Source organism: Nothobranchius furzeri, chromosome 5 (assembly GCF_043380555.1).
Source record: "Nothobranchius furzeri strain GRZ-AD chromosome 5, NfurGRZ-RIMD1, whole genome shotgun sequence".
Classification (NCBI taxonomy): domain Eukaryota; kingdom Metazoa; phylum Chordata; class Actinopteri; order Cyprinodontiformes; family Nothobranchiidae; genus Nothobranchius; species Nothobranchius furzeri.
In genome coordinates, this window is record NC_091745.1 from 61,869,375 (window position 1) to 61,888,033 (window position 18,659).

Below are 18,659 nucleotides of genomic sequence, written 5' to 3' on the forward strand. Positions count from 1 at the left end.
AAAGAAAACTCTTAAGATGAACCTCTGTTACAAGAGTGCAGATCAAAACATCACCTAGGTACAAGACACAAGAACATGGATGTCACTGTCTCACTGAAACTACTGAAACTATCAACAATACAAAGTCACTGTGTGAGACGAGTTTCTTCAGATTCAGGAGCAGCTTTTACTATCAGCATTGTGTGAGAGCATTAGTTGAATCATTGTGTGGAAACATGTTTGTCTTTAGTGTCTGGACTGGGCTTTCTCAGACAACTTCCTTCTCTGTGCTCAGAAAAATTCTCTCATAAAAGACAACAATGTCGCCCTCTAGTGGTCAGAGCCGTAAACTTGCATTTCAGAGACGACAGTACACAAGTTCAGACACCTTTGAAAACAGTCAAGGTCATCCCAATGACGCATGCATAAAATTGTGTAACTTAATAATGAAAAGTAAAATGAATGGCTGATCTAATAGTATTGGTGGGTAAAAAAAACCGAGGTTATGATAGGCCTTAAGCGTTTGAAGCCTCAAATAATATTTTAAAAAATCAAGTTTTTATTACTTACTGACTAAAGTTAACACAACAATATATAATTATCGGTTTTAATGATTATTATATCAACAAAATAACAGTAATAGAGATATATTACTGGTCCTTGCCACCTGTAGACCATCCACCAGGGAGCGGCAGTCAGGAACAAGGCTAGATATGGCAAGTTTCTGATGACCCTGATGCTCCTCTGGATGCTTTAGGACAGAAGGAGTTTGGTTTGGAGTCTGAGACTATAGAGTAGATGGGGTGAAAAGTGAGAATGAAATCTCATAATCAGTATGAGACTTCTTCTGTCATCCAGCTGAACGCCCCACCCCACCCCCTGGGCTGATGGAGACATCCCTCCACCTCCTGGTGACCATTATCTTCATCCTCATTCGTTCTGCTGAGAGGGCGACTGGCTGAAAGTTGTTTGTTTTCTCAAGGACCGTTGACACTTTGCTGTTGTTCTCAAAGGGGGACAACTGCACAATATCAGAAATTACCAAAGCAGATGGTTGTCATAGTGATGCCCACTCCTCTGACAAAGCAAAAAGGGGAGAGAATACATACAGAATACATGATGACCTTGAAACGTGTTAAAGGACTGGAAACAAATCATTCTGGGATGTTATAGGTGATGTTTATTCCTGTTTAGTCCCATTAAGCTGTCTCCATCGCTAAGTATTTACGTCTTGTGTGAAGTGCTCTATAAATAAAGTGGTATGATATATATGTTATGGTATATTATGGTATAGTATGGTATGTTATAGTATGGTATGTTATAGTATGTATGGTGTATAAGGTGTATATGGTATATATGGTATATAAGGTATGGTATGTATAATATGGTGTGGTTCGGTATTTATGGTATGGTATAGGTTGGTATATATGGTATTTATGGTATGTTATATATGATATGGTGTATTTGGTATGGTATGGTTTGCTATATATGGTATGGTATGTATGGTATTTATGGTATGTTATATATGGTATGGTATTCATGGTATGGTATGTATAATATGGTGTGGTTTGGTATATATGGTATGGTATGGTATGGTATGGTTTGGTATATATGGTATGGTATGGTTTGTTACATATGGAATGGTATATATGGTATGGTATGGTTTGGTATATATGGTATGGTATGTATGGTATTTATGGTATGTTATATGTGGTATGGTATTCATGGTATGGTATGTATAATATGGTATGGTTTGGTATATATGGTATGGTATGGTTTGGTATATATGGTATGGTATGGTTTGATATATATGGAATGGTATATATGGTATGGTTTGGTATATATGGTATATATGGTATGGTTTGATATATATGGAATGGTATATATGGAATGGTATATATGGTATGGCATATATGGTATGGTATAATATATATGGTATGGTACAGTATGATATGGTTTGAAAAAACCACCAGCTGACCAGTCATGCAGCATGAAATCAGTTCACAATATCTTCTTCTCCGTAACACGTTTATCAGGAGCAGCTGTAGATGGTTGGGTAACCTCTGATAAGAGGGAGTAGATGGGAACTTTGTCATCAGTTAATAAACACTGTGTCAATAAAAGGTTCATTAGAGTTCATCGACATTGGCCTTCAGTGTATAAATCACTAAAACGATGGTTTCATCAAGGGGCAAAAGTGAAGCCAACAGGGAGGGGACAAAAATTGCAGCCCCCCCCCCCCCCCCCCCCATCCACTAGGGGCTGGTTCCAGAAAGGAGCAGTTCTCATTCACTCTCATGGTAAAAATGCCAACTTCACAGCAGAAATAAACATGTTTACATCCTGGTACAAAAAACATTTGAGGTGTAATAGATCTAGATTACGGTCATGACAACTCTGAGGGGGGTGGATTTTTTGTAACTCATCAATTTAGATGTAATTAAAGCTTGAAATTAGGTGTGTGTCCATTTGAATGACAGACAGCAGATTTTATCCGTCAGCGTCAACCCACTGCTTACTCACGTGAAGACCTCAGCCTCAGTGTCAACGGTGGTTTTGTGGCTAAAAGTGCCTGCCTACCTCTAATACTTTAAGCTAATTCAGTTAGCCCATAGCAACATCGGCTTAGAGTTTGATGGGTGTCAATCATCTGCGCCCACCCTCACGGCCCTGCTCTCAGCTCCATTTTTGTACACAGCTAAAAAAAAGAAAAAGGGAACACAAAAATAAGACATCCTAGATTCAACTGAATGAAATATTCTTATTAAATACTTTCGTTCTTTACATAGCTGACTGTGCTGACAACACAACCACATGAAAATTATCTGTGAAAATCAAATACATCAATCCATGGAGGTCTGGATTTGGAGTCGCATGTAAAATGAAAGTGGACTAAAGCCTGTGACAGGCTCACAGAGGGTGATGGATGGTGATGGAGACATGCCCAAAATTTTAAACATCTGTCGAAAGTGACAGACACCGCAAGCTTGTGATTGGTCAGGACGCCGCTTCCTGTATATTTGTCACCAGCATTGCTGTAGCTCCGTTAAAGGGTAAACAGATATTTAGCAGCAGCCCCAGAACAGATTGAAGAACGCTTCACGGAAAAAGTCCAAAAACATTAACATTTATTCACCCATGAGTGAACGAGTACAAAATACGGAGCAAACGTGGATGGAAACGACGGGAAATGTGGGTTTAGAGGTGGTGATCGCATGAAGAGATGAAGGAGAACAACGGACTAATTTGCCCGTGTTATAAAGTCTCTGAAATATAAAAACACATAAAGTAAATACACTATCGGGGATGGGGACCAGATGCACGAGTGTCATAGTGGCACAATACCACAGAACAGCGCTCCGCCCTCTATAGTCCTGGCAGGGAATTGCTTTGCAACACTCCACTGCCTGAACTGAAGTTCGAATGTGATGTCCAACACTCTGTGTGCGTCTCTCTGTTGCAGAACTCACGAAGAAGTATAAATCAGGCTTAACACACTACAAGCAGATCCAACTTTGATGAAATGTCCTTTAAACAAGTCAGAACGAGGCTCAGCAGTGTGTGGTCTCCACGTGCCTGTATGACCTCCCTACAATGACTGGGCACGCTCCTGATGAGGTGGCAGATGGTCTCCTGAGTGATCTCCTCAACCCCACCAGCATATGGTCTAACAAAGGGTCTGAGGATCTTGTCTTCATATCTAATGACAGTCAGGCTACCTCTGGTGAGCACATGGAGGCCTGTGCAGTCGCCCAAAGACATGCCACCCCACACCATCACTGACCCACTATGTAACCTTCTTGCCACAGCTCACATTGGTGTGCCACCCTGACTGAACTTCACTACCTGAGCCACAATGTGGGTCGAAAACTCCGCCTCATTCTACCACTAGAGTGAAAGCACCGCCAGCATTCAAAAGTAACCAAAACATCAACCAGAAAGCAGAGTAGCTGAGAAGTAGTCTGTGGTCACCACCTGCAGAACCACTCCCTAATTGGGGACGTCTTGCTAATTGCCCATAATTTCCACCTGTTGTCTGTTCCATTTGCACAAAGGCAGGAGAAAATTGATCATCAACCAGTGTTGCTTCCTAAGTGGACAGTTTGATTTCAAACAAGCATGACTGACTTGGAGTTACGTTGTGTTGTTTATGTGTTCCCTTTCTTTTTTTGAGCAGTGGTTTTTCTGGGAGTGACGAGACACGTGACGCAGCCGAGATGGCGATGGTGGGAGCCGCCCACTGGGCTTCAAATCAGCTCTTCAGAAACCTACAGGTGACAGTGCAGAGGATATGTTAATTATCTTTTCATCTACTTAACAGTTTGGTTTGTACAACATTAAAATAAGCAGACTTTTGTTTTGACAGTACAACAGAAGCATCTGCTTTGACCCTTCACCCCATAGGTCACATAAGGAAGCACTAAACTAAACCCCAAAAAGAAACAACCACAACCACAACAACAACAACAACAAGAAGTTATTATTATTATTATTGTTATTATTATTATTATTATTATTATTATTATTATATTGACTTTCAGCTCTTTTTACTTCAAATGAATCAAAACAAAATCAGTGAAGGACCTTTTTGGACTACTTCGTAGTGAGAACGTTGAGCAGTTACAAAAAAAATCTAAAACTGTTTTAAAAAACAACAACCATAAAATCTCTTTTCATAAATCAAACTGAAGAAACTATCAGAAGTTTCAAATAAATGCTAAACTTGGTCATGTCTGAAGAGATTAGTGTGTGGTGAGGCTTTGTGTGCTAAAACCCAACTCGGTTTAATTATCAGAAGAATGTTCTTGAGTTCATCAAATCAGCGCTTTCATCTAGTCAGGAGTGACTGGTCTCTGTGTTTTCTACTCGTGTCACGAGCCGCGTGGACTTTACATCCTCCTTGTCACAGATCGTGTCAAGGTTCAGCCAGCGCTGTATTTGTTCTGACCTTTTCGTGCCACAGGGATTAAACTCTGTGTGGAGATGATTAACTCATCCTCCGAAGCTATAAAAGCTTCTGGCTTCCTGACAGGAGGCACCATCAAGTCCAAGAACCCCAGGAGTTAAGGTAAGTCTGGCTCTGCTGCGCTCTGAGGCTTTTTCCTTCTTCATATTGATTAAAACACATCACCTGTTTAGCTAACGGAGACACAAAAGTGCTCAGATTACCAGAAAGCATGATTTGATTGATCTAATTTCTTTTTTCTTGACTGACTTTTGTTTCTTCTGCCTTCAGGTTGGTCGAGCTCATCCACAGCCATGAAATTCTCCCTTGTTGCCACTCTTCTCGTGCTGGCCGCCGTCTACGGTGAGGAATGTTTCCACAAATTCAGCCCACATAACATCAAATATCTGTTGTTAATGTAGGATTTGGAGTTTCAGTGTAGTTAAAGTAATTAAAATATGATGGATTCATGAAGGACCTCTCAATATGAACAAAATTGCGACATAAACAAAAAACAAAAAATGTCAAATAGAAGCAAATTTTAAACGAATGAGGAGTCTACTGATCCCAGGACCGGAGGAAGAATATTCCGGGGTCCAGGAGCCACAGACAAACAGGCTCCGTCTCCTTTGGGCTGTGTTTTTTTAACTGATGTACTCTGGAGCTTCTCCATTGAGGGATCTCCAGGTCAGAACCAGAATCTTACATGGTAATGTTCCGGAGGGCCGATTTGGCGGCATTAGTGGAGGGGTTACGTGAGTAAATGTGGAAGCTTTAGTCAGGAGTCTAGCAGCTGCTGTCTGCAACAAGGAAGTTTTAGTTAAATGGGTAGAGTCCATTACTATAGTCCTGAAGAAACAAAGGCGGGAATCAACATTTCCGTTTCACCTCAAGAGATAACGGAGCCAAGCTTGGCAATAGGTCTCACATGATGGAAACAGGATCGAACCAGAGATCCAGTTCCAACGTTACTGATGGTTAATGAGTTAAAAAGGAAACTTTAAGGCCAAAATAAAAGCCTGAAACACCTGAGAGGTGGTGTTGAATAAACGTTTTTGAGTGTAAGTTTGTGTGTTCACAGGCTCAGAAGCGGCGTCGCTGGTGAAGCGTGATGTCCAGTCTGATGTAGACAAGTTCACCCAGCTGTTCAAAGACATGTCCATCAGCGTCTCCGCCGCAACTCAGGAGATGATAGAGAAGATGAAGGCCCTGGAGATGACCAACGCTGCTCAGTAAGGAAAAACTCCCACTCTGGGGTCATTTTACTCCATCTACATGGGATGACCTTTAACCTGCAGGAGGCTGACGTGCATTTGAAGGGACACTTGGCAGTTTTGGCTTGCTTTTAGCACCCCCTAGTGTCCATTTAGTGAACCCAAAAGTGAAACTTATCTCCTCGTTGTGGGTTCGTCATTTAAACACCTTACTCAACAACTGGAATGCCTCCTCAGCCTTCGATAGTTCTTACAGGAGTGATCCATCACTAAATCAAACAAACCAGCTCTGTTCATGATCTAAAACATGTAGGAAAGGTGCTGGAAGCAGACTCCACCAGCGTCAGCATCAGCTCCACATTTACTAAGTCCAACAGGGACCGTACCGGCACTCTGAAGTTGCAAGTGCAGTTTTCTGACCACAATGGGCAGTGGAGCTAAAGAAGACCTAAAGTTACGTTAGTATTGCTTTAATAATCCCCTTGGAATTTGAAATTAGCTGGACCTCAATACCTTAAAAATTAAATGATAAGTGGATGATAAAAACAGAAATAACAACAAAAATAAGTTTGGACAAAGGAAGGATTGAAAGTATAATCTTTTAAAAATAGAAATATCATTTGATTTGGGAAACGGTTTTAAATAAAATATGATGTTGCAGTAAAACGTGTCCTCGCAGCACTGAGTTGTTCGGATATTAAATGTTCAAATTCATGTGTTCAAAAACTGTAGAACAGCCAATTTTCACATTAAAAATATCACTTTATTTTTCTTTATTTACTTATACATTACATTTGTATTTTTAAAACTTCACAGCTGACATGATGTAACTTTAGAAATCCTACGTGACACCAATATGAGACATAAGACATGGAGGTTAACCACAGCCCATGTGAGTGAGAGTAAGCTGTTTAATGTCCAAACCAAGAAAAAAACCTGTTAAAATAATGTTTTTGTTATTTTTTAAACCCTAACCCTAATGTTATAACAGTAGATGGTGATATTTAACTTTTTAATTTAAAACATCCACATATGCTTTGGTTTTGGGTTTGGGCTAGGGTTAGGTTTAGGGTAACCCTTATTCGTTTTTCTTCTCAGTAAAGTTGACTGCATGCCCTACGTGGACCAAAACGAGTTCCACCAGCTGGTCGACTTGGTCATGACAGGGTTAAATTAAACACAAGCCTGTTACCAAATCAATGCTTCTATTTCTAAAGCTGATTTTCACCAGTAAATACAAACTTTGTTTCATTTTATTCAATTTTGTCCCTTTTTTGTGCATCCCGCTACAACAGGACATACATGGAGGACAGCAGGGTTAAGATCCAGCCTCTGATGGAGACAGTCCAGTCCGAGGCCACTAGGCTGCAGGAGCAGGTCCAGCCATACATCATCAACATGGAGGAACATATGAAACCCCTGACAGACAACCTCAATGCTCAGGTCAAGCCCCTCACAGACATGATGGAGAAATTCTTTCAGCAGGTGATGGATCAGTCCAAGACCCTGCTGCCACCCCAGTAAAACCCCGATCCTGGAACTGTCTGGAACAGAACATACCGGGACTTGAACTGTTATGTCATAGACTTGTCTGAGATGTCGAATTCCATCATTAAAAAGGATTGAAAGTCATAGGGTGGATCAATTTTTGTTTCCATTCATTTATGAAAAAGCCAAAGGTCAAGTGATAAAGTAAAAATGAAATGAACGGATAAGAATCTGTTCTGCTCCCTGCAGCAGGAGTCGATTCCCACATTTCCTCTAATCTTTAGGTCATCTGGTTTTCCATCAGTTATGGTTCAATATTCTCATTCTTCAAATACGTTCGAGTTGATCTCAGAGTCTGGACAAGGTGATTAGATTAATGAGGAGAGGCAGATTACAGGCCAGTAATCAACTGGATAAATAATTAAACCCAAAACCAAAACAATTCTGCAAACAAGCCACTTTTCTCCTGTTTTATCAAAACAAACACACAAAAACAACAATACCTTTGATTTTCTCACTCAGACTCAGCAGGCAAAGGAGAAAAAAATACAATTCTGTTCACAGAATTTTACAGAAAAAAATCATTAATTCATCAGCAAAGACTTCAACAGAATATTTTAGATTTTTTTTAAGTTGACAAACACAAACTATGTTAAAATCTATATGCAATTGTATTATTTTGTTTGAAGGTTGATAAAAAAACTACAGAAATTCATAAAAAACATTCCTTAAAATTTTCTTTAAAGACTAAATCTAAAAAAAATCCTGATTGAACTTTATAATGCTAACATTTTGCACATGTTCAAGCGTCCATTTGTAAATCTTAAGGCAACGTTTGTGTGCAGATGCGATCGAGTCGAGGCCCTGCCGCTCATCTGTCATGAAAATAAACAGGAGGACTTGACTTTTATTTTGAAGGAGCGTTTTATTAAGCTGCGCTCCAGAGGGAAATTGGGGCTAAGCGCTCTCAGGGTCCTCCGAAATGTTAAACACTCAGCTGGAGCTTCTGTTTGTGTCTCAAAGCAATGAGGAAGACAATGATTTGTTGTCAATTTAACCGACAAACAACAAAATCACTAGTCTTCCACGCTGCTCCGGACTCACAAAACCAACCAGTCTGAATGAACGGTGATGTGTTCCTATAAAGATCCAGCATGAAGGCGTTACTCTCCTTTATCTGATGGAACTGTGAGCCAACGGGTGAAAACTGCAGCAGCAGCTCGGAGGGAAACCTTGGTGCTGCTTCTTCCGCGTCCTCACATGGTTCCCCTGAAGGCCGCAGCCTGCAGCTTCTCAGCAGAACTGGCCGTGCTGAGTGGCCTTCTCCTTGTGAGATTAGACCTGGATGTTTTTCAAGAAAAAAATACTCAAAGGAAACACGCACACTAATCTCACGGGATTGTTTTTCTGACGCTAATGCAGCGAAGATTTTAAAATTACTTTAATTACTCATATAATCGTAAAACTCCTGCAGCTTCTATGACTGTAAACACACAGTGATGCGAGGGAACCTATGGAGATGCTGGAGGGTGTGATGCTGCTGGAGTGTTTATGAAACAGAGCCAGGGGTCAACATCTGGGTTATCTGAAGAGACAAACTGTGGTTGGAGGCTTGGAACGGCGGCTGACGACCCTGCAGGCCAGAGGAGGGAGAAAAAAAAAAACGCTGATGTTTCAATAGAGGTACTTTACTGAAACTGTGCTGATTCATTTACACAAAAATATGCTTTATTTTTAATTTTTCTCTTGAAGTTTGCAGCAGGGAATTTAATTATGCACCAAACTCCCAAAATTGGGCAAAATGCCCAAAACAAATGACAATAATCAGTGATTCTTCTTTACACCTTCATGTTATCAAGATATAAGAGCGGAGAATGGACCACATAGTGACAGTTTTTCTACAATTTAACGCAAAAATCAAAAGCAGCTAAAAAAAAGAATCTAATTTTTTTGTTGGTTTCTGATCTTTTTTCATCATTTTTTAAAAGAAAGAATACAAATGTTGAGGCTGTGAGATTAGACTTTGCACCTCCTGATAATATAAACGTAAAACAAGCAGCTGATTATAATAGTTGACACTGAAAATGTTACAGTGTCATAAATATTAGTAGAAATCTGAACTGATTCTGAGTACAAACAGATCGCCAGCCGTTCCCTGTTTTTGAAACAACGATGAAAACAGGGATGCAAATAAAAGAAGAAACTTTCTTGGTTTTTCTTGTTGACTAAAGCACCAACCGTACATATTTGGATTTTGGTAATTTGATCAAAACTGCCTGGCTGATGGCACCATGATCTTACCTGCGGCGTCTGATCAGACCATTCAGTTCAATTAATTATAAAACCAAATAAACCAAATTTCAGGATCTCTTCTTCTGTTTTAGAGGCAGGAGTGACATCACATCTCTACTTATGTAAAACAAATCCAGGAGGATTTGCTGCAACTTGACGTTTCTTAGGCGTCACTGATGCCATGTCAGCAGACTCTTCCTTCTCGAGTGTGTTTGTGCAGCAGATCTGATATGCATGGGTGTGTTTGGAGCTTTCTGCTTACTCTTGAATATGTGTGTGTGTGTGTGTGTGTGAGAGAGAGAGAGAGAGAGAGAGAGAGAGAAATGTGCCAGTTTGAAGCATGCATGTTGGATTGAGTAAATGTTTGCAAAAGCAGTAAAACAAAATTGCAACCTGTTGCCTGTTGATTGTGCAGCAATTTGATACAAAAACAATGGAATAATGGAGATGCAAAGACAGATTGGACCAGTCGCAGGGTAAAGGATTCAAATTAAAAATACGATACTACCGGATTAAAAAAAGACAAGCACGGAGAAGAAAAACGTTTATTTAAAGGTGCAAATTTAAACTGGGAAAAGGGACCAGAATACAATTGCTGACATTTAAAAAGGCGGTCGCCAGTCATAACAATACAAAGATGTGCACAAAGATGAACGGCACACAGATTTCACTGATGGAGAAATCATTTCCACTTACCGTTTTTAAAAGAAACACCTGGTGTCACCTGCACAAGAGTCGGCTGCAGACGAGAAAAAAAGTAACAATTTTCAGAGAGTTAAAAAGAAAACAAAAATCTGAATTGGGAAAAAAAAGAAGAAGATGTTTTTGGACGAAATGATGCCCAATGCAGAGTTAAGGGGGCCGGTCGGACATCTGGAGACCTCGGAGCCAGCGATGGCCCCTGCAGAAGGAAAGCAGTCTGCCTTCACTGCTCAGCAGAGAACACTGACAGATATGTTTTTGCTGGCACGGTTATGTTTTTACTCAGGACTGACAGACAGACAGCCCCCATGCACACAGGTGCTATTCAAGGAAACTGTGTAAAAGTGACGTCACACAGAAAAATCTAGCCCATAATTCTTTTCATCACCAAAATCCCACCCACTACATATCTTTTCCCTGTTTCTCTCTTCAGCCTTTGTCTGTGTGTCGTTCCGCTCTTATATCTCTATCAGTCTGTAGAAAATGTTACAGGAAAGAATTACAAACTCACAGCTAATTCATACAATCATCTTTTCTCCATTTCTCCCTCTTTACCCCCCCCCCCCCACACACATACGCACACACACAAAACATAGGTTAAGTAGTCTATATAAATCAATAAGTGTTTGTTTTTCATTGCACAATATGCTTTGAGCGTCTTCTTCACCGTTTTTGTTGCGTTTTGCAAACTCGCACCAGCTCCTGATGTGAAACCACCAAATGAAGCTTACCCCAATTTTCATAGCCCTCCAATTTGGAGCATGGCTGCTTCTCTCTAATGCTGAAACACCACTTTGTGAAATTACAGTACAATTTTGAAAAGTAGAAACAGGCAGCAGGCAATTCAGGTGCTCAGCCTCCGCAACAATGGACCGCTGGCCTTGGTGATGGTTGCTAGGCAATGGAGGAAATACAATGGCCTTCTCTGAAACCAAAGGCCCTTAAGTGGACTGACAGGAGTGAAAGCACACACACACACACACACACACACACACACACACACACACACACACACACACACACACACACACACACACACACACACACACACACACACACACACACACACTAAATTGAGCAATGTGGGAAGGAGAGTGCAAGTGAAGCTGTGCACCTCTGTGTGTTCACAGAAATATTAAAGATCAGACCATACAGGGTTTAATTTGCGGAAAAACGGGGCAATGAGTCTCATCTCAAAGCTCCATCTCCATGCAAGGTGTTTAAGACATCCCCTAAATGCTAAAGAGCTGCTTTTGTTTGTGTAGAAGAACATCTGACAGCAACAGATAGTGTTTCAGACGGAACGATGTATTGACCCATCACGGTGGAATAAAAATCCAATTTGTGGCACTGAAGGACGGGCGGCTCCTCTTTCTGTCTTTATGCTCATTTCTTCATCTGTTCTGTTGCGTCTTCGCACAAAAACCTTTTCTCTGCTGCGTTTGTCAATCAGCCGATCAATCGATCAAACAGTAACACCAGCACCTGCATCGTTTTGTGTTCAGAGCACATAAACAAGTGAATTCAGTCCATTTATGAACTCGCTCTACATTTTCACCACAGTGAATTTAGTTTCTGGCATCCTAATACGTTGAGATAAACATAAAGTCTGATTAACAAATGATTAAAACCAAATGACCCCATATAATATGTATTAATCCAGATGTCAAAAATCAATTAAATTAATAATTTTATAGGTAGTAACAAAGAACTTCCAAAATGTATTACAAATACATATTTTGTAGCTTCTAAATTTTAAATTTGGACATTTTTTTGGTTTACGAGAAGTAAGAAACCCTAAAATGACATGATTTAATTTATTTTTATTTGATTTTGAGTGTCTTGTTTACATAGATTCAGTATAAAAGAATATTCTTAAATGAGAATAAGACATTTACATGCAGCAGTGCCTCAAGAAAATACCAAAAGGAGGCTGCTGGTGATTGGACGCAGCCCGAAACAAAATCTAAAAGCCCGGTTCACACAGCTGTGTTTTTACTTCGGCCGATCTTTAAAACTTGACCACACACGTGGTGATAAAAAAAATCACAGATATAACAGTTTTAGTCCAACATTTGTGGTGGAAGGCAACACAACAAAAACGACATGAACTGATTTTGCACACAAACAAACACCTGAGATGGGAAATCTCACGAGATCACGCAAGAACTTTGGAGTAAACAAACATGGCTTTCTGGTTGCTAGACATCACATTCAACAAGCTGCATGTTCGTTTGTCCTCAAAACCACACTAAGAAAATGCAACATGTTTAAAAGCCCGGTTTTATGTTTGGAGTGGCTCTTACGTGCTTCAGAGCAGACCACAGCACCCTTAACACACCACACATGGTAGAAATATCTGATAGGATTATCTTTAGAAGATGAACATATCATTTATATAGTGCCTCTTAAGATAAAAGTCATGTAGCGCTTCACAAGCAAAAACATTAAAAAATGATTAAAAATAAAACTATTTGGAGGAGTAAGACCTTGTGGAGAAAAAAAGTGAGGAAAGGAAAAGAGAAAATGAATAAGAAAGAGGTAAATAGTGGATCCCAGGAATAGCTGAATTGGTGGAAAGAGCTGAATGAGGAGAAGGTAGTGTTGAATAATCAAACCTGAAGCTCACACCAAAGCCTGAACAGGTGAGTTTTCAGCTGTTTTTTTAAAGGAAACCACTGAGTCCTCTGATCTCAGGCTCAGGGAGAGAGCTCCAGAGTCTGGGGGCCTGGTGCGCTACACAACCCGTAGGCTTTGGCCTCTGATTGGCAGATTCAATCAGCTTCCCGCATACGTGATTCATTATCATTCTGGATGCTGTGGAGCTGAGAATAAGCCTCTGAATTAAGGTGTTTTTCTCTGTCTCTCACTACTGTGAGGAGCACACACACACACACACACGCGCTCACACACACACACACACACACACACACGCACACACACGCGCACACACACACACACACACACACACACACACACACACACACACACACACACACACACACAAACAAACTACTGCAAGAGCCTGAACTAGAGCTCAGTGAGTTTGTGTAGTTTAACCTAATGCTTTACGTAAGAACAATACTATTATATACGTGTTTGAAGCCATTATGCAATGGAACACTGGCAACAAAGCTCTGCCTCATCAACACTATTTAATTCAGCAATTTGTTATTCTCCCAATCGATTACTAACCAAAACCTCATGATTTTTGAAAAACATGTTTTATTTAAACATTAACTGATTTTCAGCATACCAATCTTTACAGAAAACACAAAAGCCCTATGTAAAAAACTGCACATAAAATATATTTAAAAAAACGATATTCACTTATCACTTAGAGCAGTGGTTCCCAAGTTTTTCAGCCTCTGACCAACAGATGTTCCTTCGTATTTTTACGTTATTTAGACATTTTCGTTATATTTGGAAAGTTTAAATTTCTAAATAAATATATAAAGCTCTTTATACATTTTATATTTTACTTTTATTTTTATGATTATGTGGCCCACTTTGTTTTCCATATGTAATGCATCTGCTCTTTTTTATGTTTTGCCTTGGCCTCCAAAATGCCTTGAAACGGCCCTGGGTGTGTGACTGAGATCTGAAGGTGATCTGAATTGTGTCAGATGTATAAATATGACATGAGTATAACTTATTGTTTTATACAGGTAAAAATGTGTAATGGAGATAAATCTACCTACATTTTACTTTCAAGTTTTGTTTTCTTGCTTTTATTTAACTATTTTCCTGTCCTGTCTGTCTCTCATCTTCCTGCATCTCCTCTAAACTCTCCAGAAAAAATGTTGACTGGATTCTTACTTTTTCACCTCATCAGTTACTTTTGAGCAGATCAAAGGGATCTCCTGACCACAAAGTGGAGAGCACGTTTCGATGCTGCGTCAGTGAGGTGAAATCACCGCAGCACACGATGAGCGGAACGATTAAAAGACAGAGTACCAGAGGATATAAACAGAAATGAATGATCATGTGTTAATAATATTAATAATGTTTTGTTGCGCCAACATGAGAATGTATCGTGACGCAGCGGGCACACCAACGATCAGCGCTCTGCGTCCTCTCCACTCAACAGAATCCCGCAACGCTGAGAGTCCATAAATATTGGAATATAGGTAGAAATTGGAGCTTTCTCTGAAAGATATCTAGCCCCCCCATAACTCGATCCCTGCTCCTGGATGAAAAACTGGACATTTTGATGAATGTAGGAATCCCCCCTCCCCCCGGACGGCCCGGACAGAGAGTGAAAAGTGGACATGTGGGAAAGAAGACGTATGGTCACCCTAATCTAATATTTTGTCATGGTCCGCGTCTGCCCCTTCCTTCATGTGCCTCCTGGTGTCCTCCATCCCTCTCTAGATTCCCTTTTGTGTCTCATAGCGCCCTCATGTGTCCTTTGTCTGCATCTCATTTATGTGTTTTCTGTTTGTAGGCACTCGATCATTCCCATCCCCTCCAGTTGTAGCTCCAGCCTCTTTGTCCCCAGCTCTGTGTTTGTGTGGGTGTGTGCATGTCCATTCCCCAACTCAGTGTGTGTGTGTGTGTGTGAGTGCATGTGTGTGTGTGTGTGTGTGTCCATTCCCCAATTCAGTGTGTGTGAGTGTATTTGGGTGTGATTGTGTGTGTGTGAGTCCTTCCCTCAGTCTTTTAGTTCAGTTTTGTGTTTATCTGCCCTCCTTTGGTTCTGCTTCCCCATTTAGGTAATTGTTGTTACCCGTCTTCCCTCCAGCCCTCACTTCACACACCTGCTTCCTGTTCCTTTAATTACTCCTCCCTGTTATTTAAGCCCTGGCTTGTCTTTGTCTTGGGTCGGTCCATTGTGGAAATTCTGTCAGTCTGCTCGTGTTGTCTCTAGTGTTTTGATCTTCTGCTCAGCTCTTTGGATTTGTCATTTTTTTGGCTCCAGCCCATTTGGATATATTTTTGTTTCATTCATCCTAATAAAAGAATTTTACTTTACATCATCTCCTGCCTCGTGTCATCTTGGGTTCCTGCATTTTGGGTCCTACCAACACCGAAACGTGACATATTTGCACTCTTCATGTTGCGCGCATCTCTTCCTCTCCCCAACTAGGAGCCTCTCGGCAGGAGGCATTTTTCAAGCTCTAAAAACTCCAAAACTTTGCTCAGTATGAAGATTGCACATCTCCACTATATTCTGGTGTAAAGTAGTAACTTCATGAGGGATCGTATTTGTAGATGAGACTTGTTGAAGTCAGCATTGAGGCTTTGGTGCTTATAACGAGTAAGTCCCAACACTGACAACAATGTACTGAAACTAGAACCAACATGCATAAACAAACAGATTGGTCCAGCCTGCTTACATCGTTGGTCTTTTTTTAAAATGCAGTAATTGTTGTTCACCTTTTTTGTTTCATCATCCTGCGTCCTAGCAGCAACCACCTTTGAGCCTCTGGAATTGGTGTTTGTTTACGTCATGCTTCATTCAATCTAATTGGAAAAAGAAGCTTCAAATGCTTAACCTACAATTTTGTTTGCTTTCTGGCCCAAGTGCGGGGGTCGATCTGAATGGGGGGGGGGGGGGGGGGACAGATCTCTACTTGATCATCTGTACCTGATGATTATCAGATCTAGCTCTTGTTGTCAAGAACTGAACTAGGAAGACCCGTGAAGATGCCAAACACAGTAAAAATATATTTAAAAAATCTTTATTTGAAGCAGAGTTACCAGAGTTGGGCGAGGCTGGAGACGGAGTCGGAGAGGAGGCGAGGGTCAAAACCAGATCGGACATGCAGATATGGGGAACAGGCAAAAGGCGAGGTTGAGGACAGGCGAAGGTCGTGGAGACAGGCAGAGTTCAGGCAGGGGTCAGGAAAAAAACGAGGTCCAGAGGCAGAGATCAGGCAGGGTGAATTGCTGGAGAATTTACTGGCACGAAGTCTTCAATAATCTGGCACTGAATGACTGGTTCTTTTGTAGCAGAGAAAACAGGTGTGAGTGATGAGCTGAGGAGTCAGAAGCAGGTGAAGTGGATGAAGCTGATTGTGGTAGTCAGGGAAACAGGGCTTGGCTGGGGCTTGATGATGAGACCAGGTGTGCTGCACGAAGGCTGAGGAGGGTGAAGGATTGGGAGTCATGACACTTGTTGGATCAACCTGGGTCTATTAGCTCTTTGAAGGATTGCCTTTAAGACATCTGAGCATGGCTTTCCTCCAACTTTCTGAGTTTAAATGAGGATAAGATAGTCTATCGCTTTTAGACCTAGGTCTATAAATGAAATGACAAGTTCAGGCCTTCTTCTTCCTATAAATGCTCACCCCACAGTGATCAGTCTGGGGGTTAGGCTGGATACAGATCTATCACCAGTCAAACCGATAAATGCCACCATAAAGTTCAGTTTTATTTTTCATTCACACAGAAAAAAGCCTCCTAAGAACATCATGAAACAAAAACATCTGGAATCCATCATTCATGCCTTTATTAGATCTAGGCTTGATTATGCTAACTCTCTTTTGATTGGTGTGATTGAGAATGTGATCGGCCGCCTTCAGAAGGTCCAAAAAAAAAAAAAGAAATATTATCACATCACCGCAGTTCTAGCTGAGCTGCACTGGCTCCCAGTGACCTACAGGGTGAGATTGAATATTCTTCTATTTACTTACAAAATCGTACATAACATGGCTCCCTGGTTATCTAGAAGAGCTCCTGAATTCCTATGTGCCCTCTAAGGCTCTTCGCTCGGCTAATGAACTCTTGCTGTGTGTTCCAAAGATGCGGTGCAAGACTCACGGTGAACGAGCGTTTGCTAACGCAGCTCTGAATTGGACTATTTTATCTGTTTTTATTTTTTTATTTTTGGGATGCACCTCGTGGCGCTATAGAAAAGATAATTTTCTTTCTTCCTTTCACTGTTTTTGTCCACAAAACTTCGAGTAAATAAAAAAATCACATTAAGACACAAATTGTCTCCTGACCATAGGTTTATATGCACTTATTTCAAGAAAATGTGAGGATAAATTCAGTGGTAAACTGGAGGAAAACATCAGAAATGGAGAATAAAGCAGCATAAGTAACTTAACATTCCTGTGGCACTGGGAAGATATGGAATGAGCGCCACAAAAGAGTTTAAACTGAAGTGACATTTGCATGTGACATTTGCATGTGACTTTTCATGCGGTTTAGTGTGCGGCAACTGGGGAGCTAATCAGCTGTTAAGCCTGCGTGGTAGCAGTCATGCACTTTTACCTGGAGGCTTCCTCTGTAGTGTTTCGCTCAAACTTTAAGGCAAAGCAAACTTTCATGGTAAAGGGATTGAAATACAATTATTGGACAGGATTTGAAGTTTAAGGGTATTTTGTGAAGCCTCTCAGTTAGTATTGTGGTTCAATTTAAAACTTATAAGATTATGCTAGTATAGCTTTAAATTTGAGCTCAGCACGTCCTTTCACTAAGTAACCAAAGAGGGTCATCATTTTTCATTTAGGCCTATCAAATTCTCCAGAATTAAAAAAAGACAAAGACGATTCAGAGGAGAGATTTTCAACAAACCCTAACAAGTTATGTATTTACATAATTTAATTGTAACTTTTAACATATTTGAATTGACAAACTAAGACTCAGTTCACTTGGCAGGGTTTAAAAATCCATGCTTTCGTTCTTTTTTAAACACAGAAACAGTTTTGTTTACCTGTTTGTAGCTACAGTTTCGCTGACGGCTGCCGGCTTCTTCAGGCTGACGCTGATGGTGGCGCGTCACTTCCTTCTCCGTTTATCTGCGGGCAGCAGAGGACGTTGTCGCCCTCTACTGCCCGCTCTCCCCTCTCCGACGATGCAGTCCCATGCGTGGTCCAGCGTGTAAACTCCGTCGTCCCTGTTCATGGTCCCACATCCACGTCTCCTTATCTCGATTGCTTCCTTGATCCATCTTTTGTATTTTTGTTGTTCGGTGGTTATGATCCGTGTGCTGTCCCAGTCCATTATGTGGTTTTCTCTTAAGCAATGATCTGTTACGGCTGACTTTTTTATTGTACTTTCTGCTTCTTCTTTTGCTGCTCTTGTGTGTT

The 18,659-nt window shown here is 40.7% G+C and overlaps 1 protein-coding gene across 1 annotated transcript; it reads left to right on the plus strand.

The window, feature by feature from the left end:
- Positions 1 to 4,965: 4,965 nt before the first annotated feature.
- Positions 4,966 to 7,770, plus strand: LOC107379146 (type-4 ice-structuring protein LS-12). Its single transcript, XM_015949749.3, has 4 exons — positions 4,966 to 5,047; positions 5,216 to 5,287; positions 6,006 to 6,156; positions 7,434 to 7,770. Exons 2-4 carry the CDS (start codon positions 5,239 to 5,241, stop codon positions 7,660 to 7,662), a joined length of 429 nt encoding a protein of 142 aa, XP_015805235.1. The 5' UTR covers positions 4,966 to 5,047; positions 5,216 to 5,238; the 3' UTR covers positions 7,663 to 7,770.
- Positions 7,771 to 18,659: the final 10,889 nt, after the last annotated feature.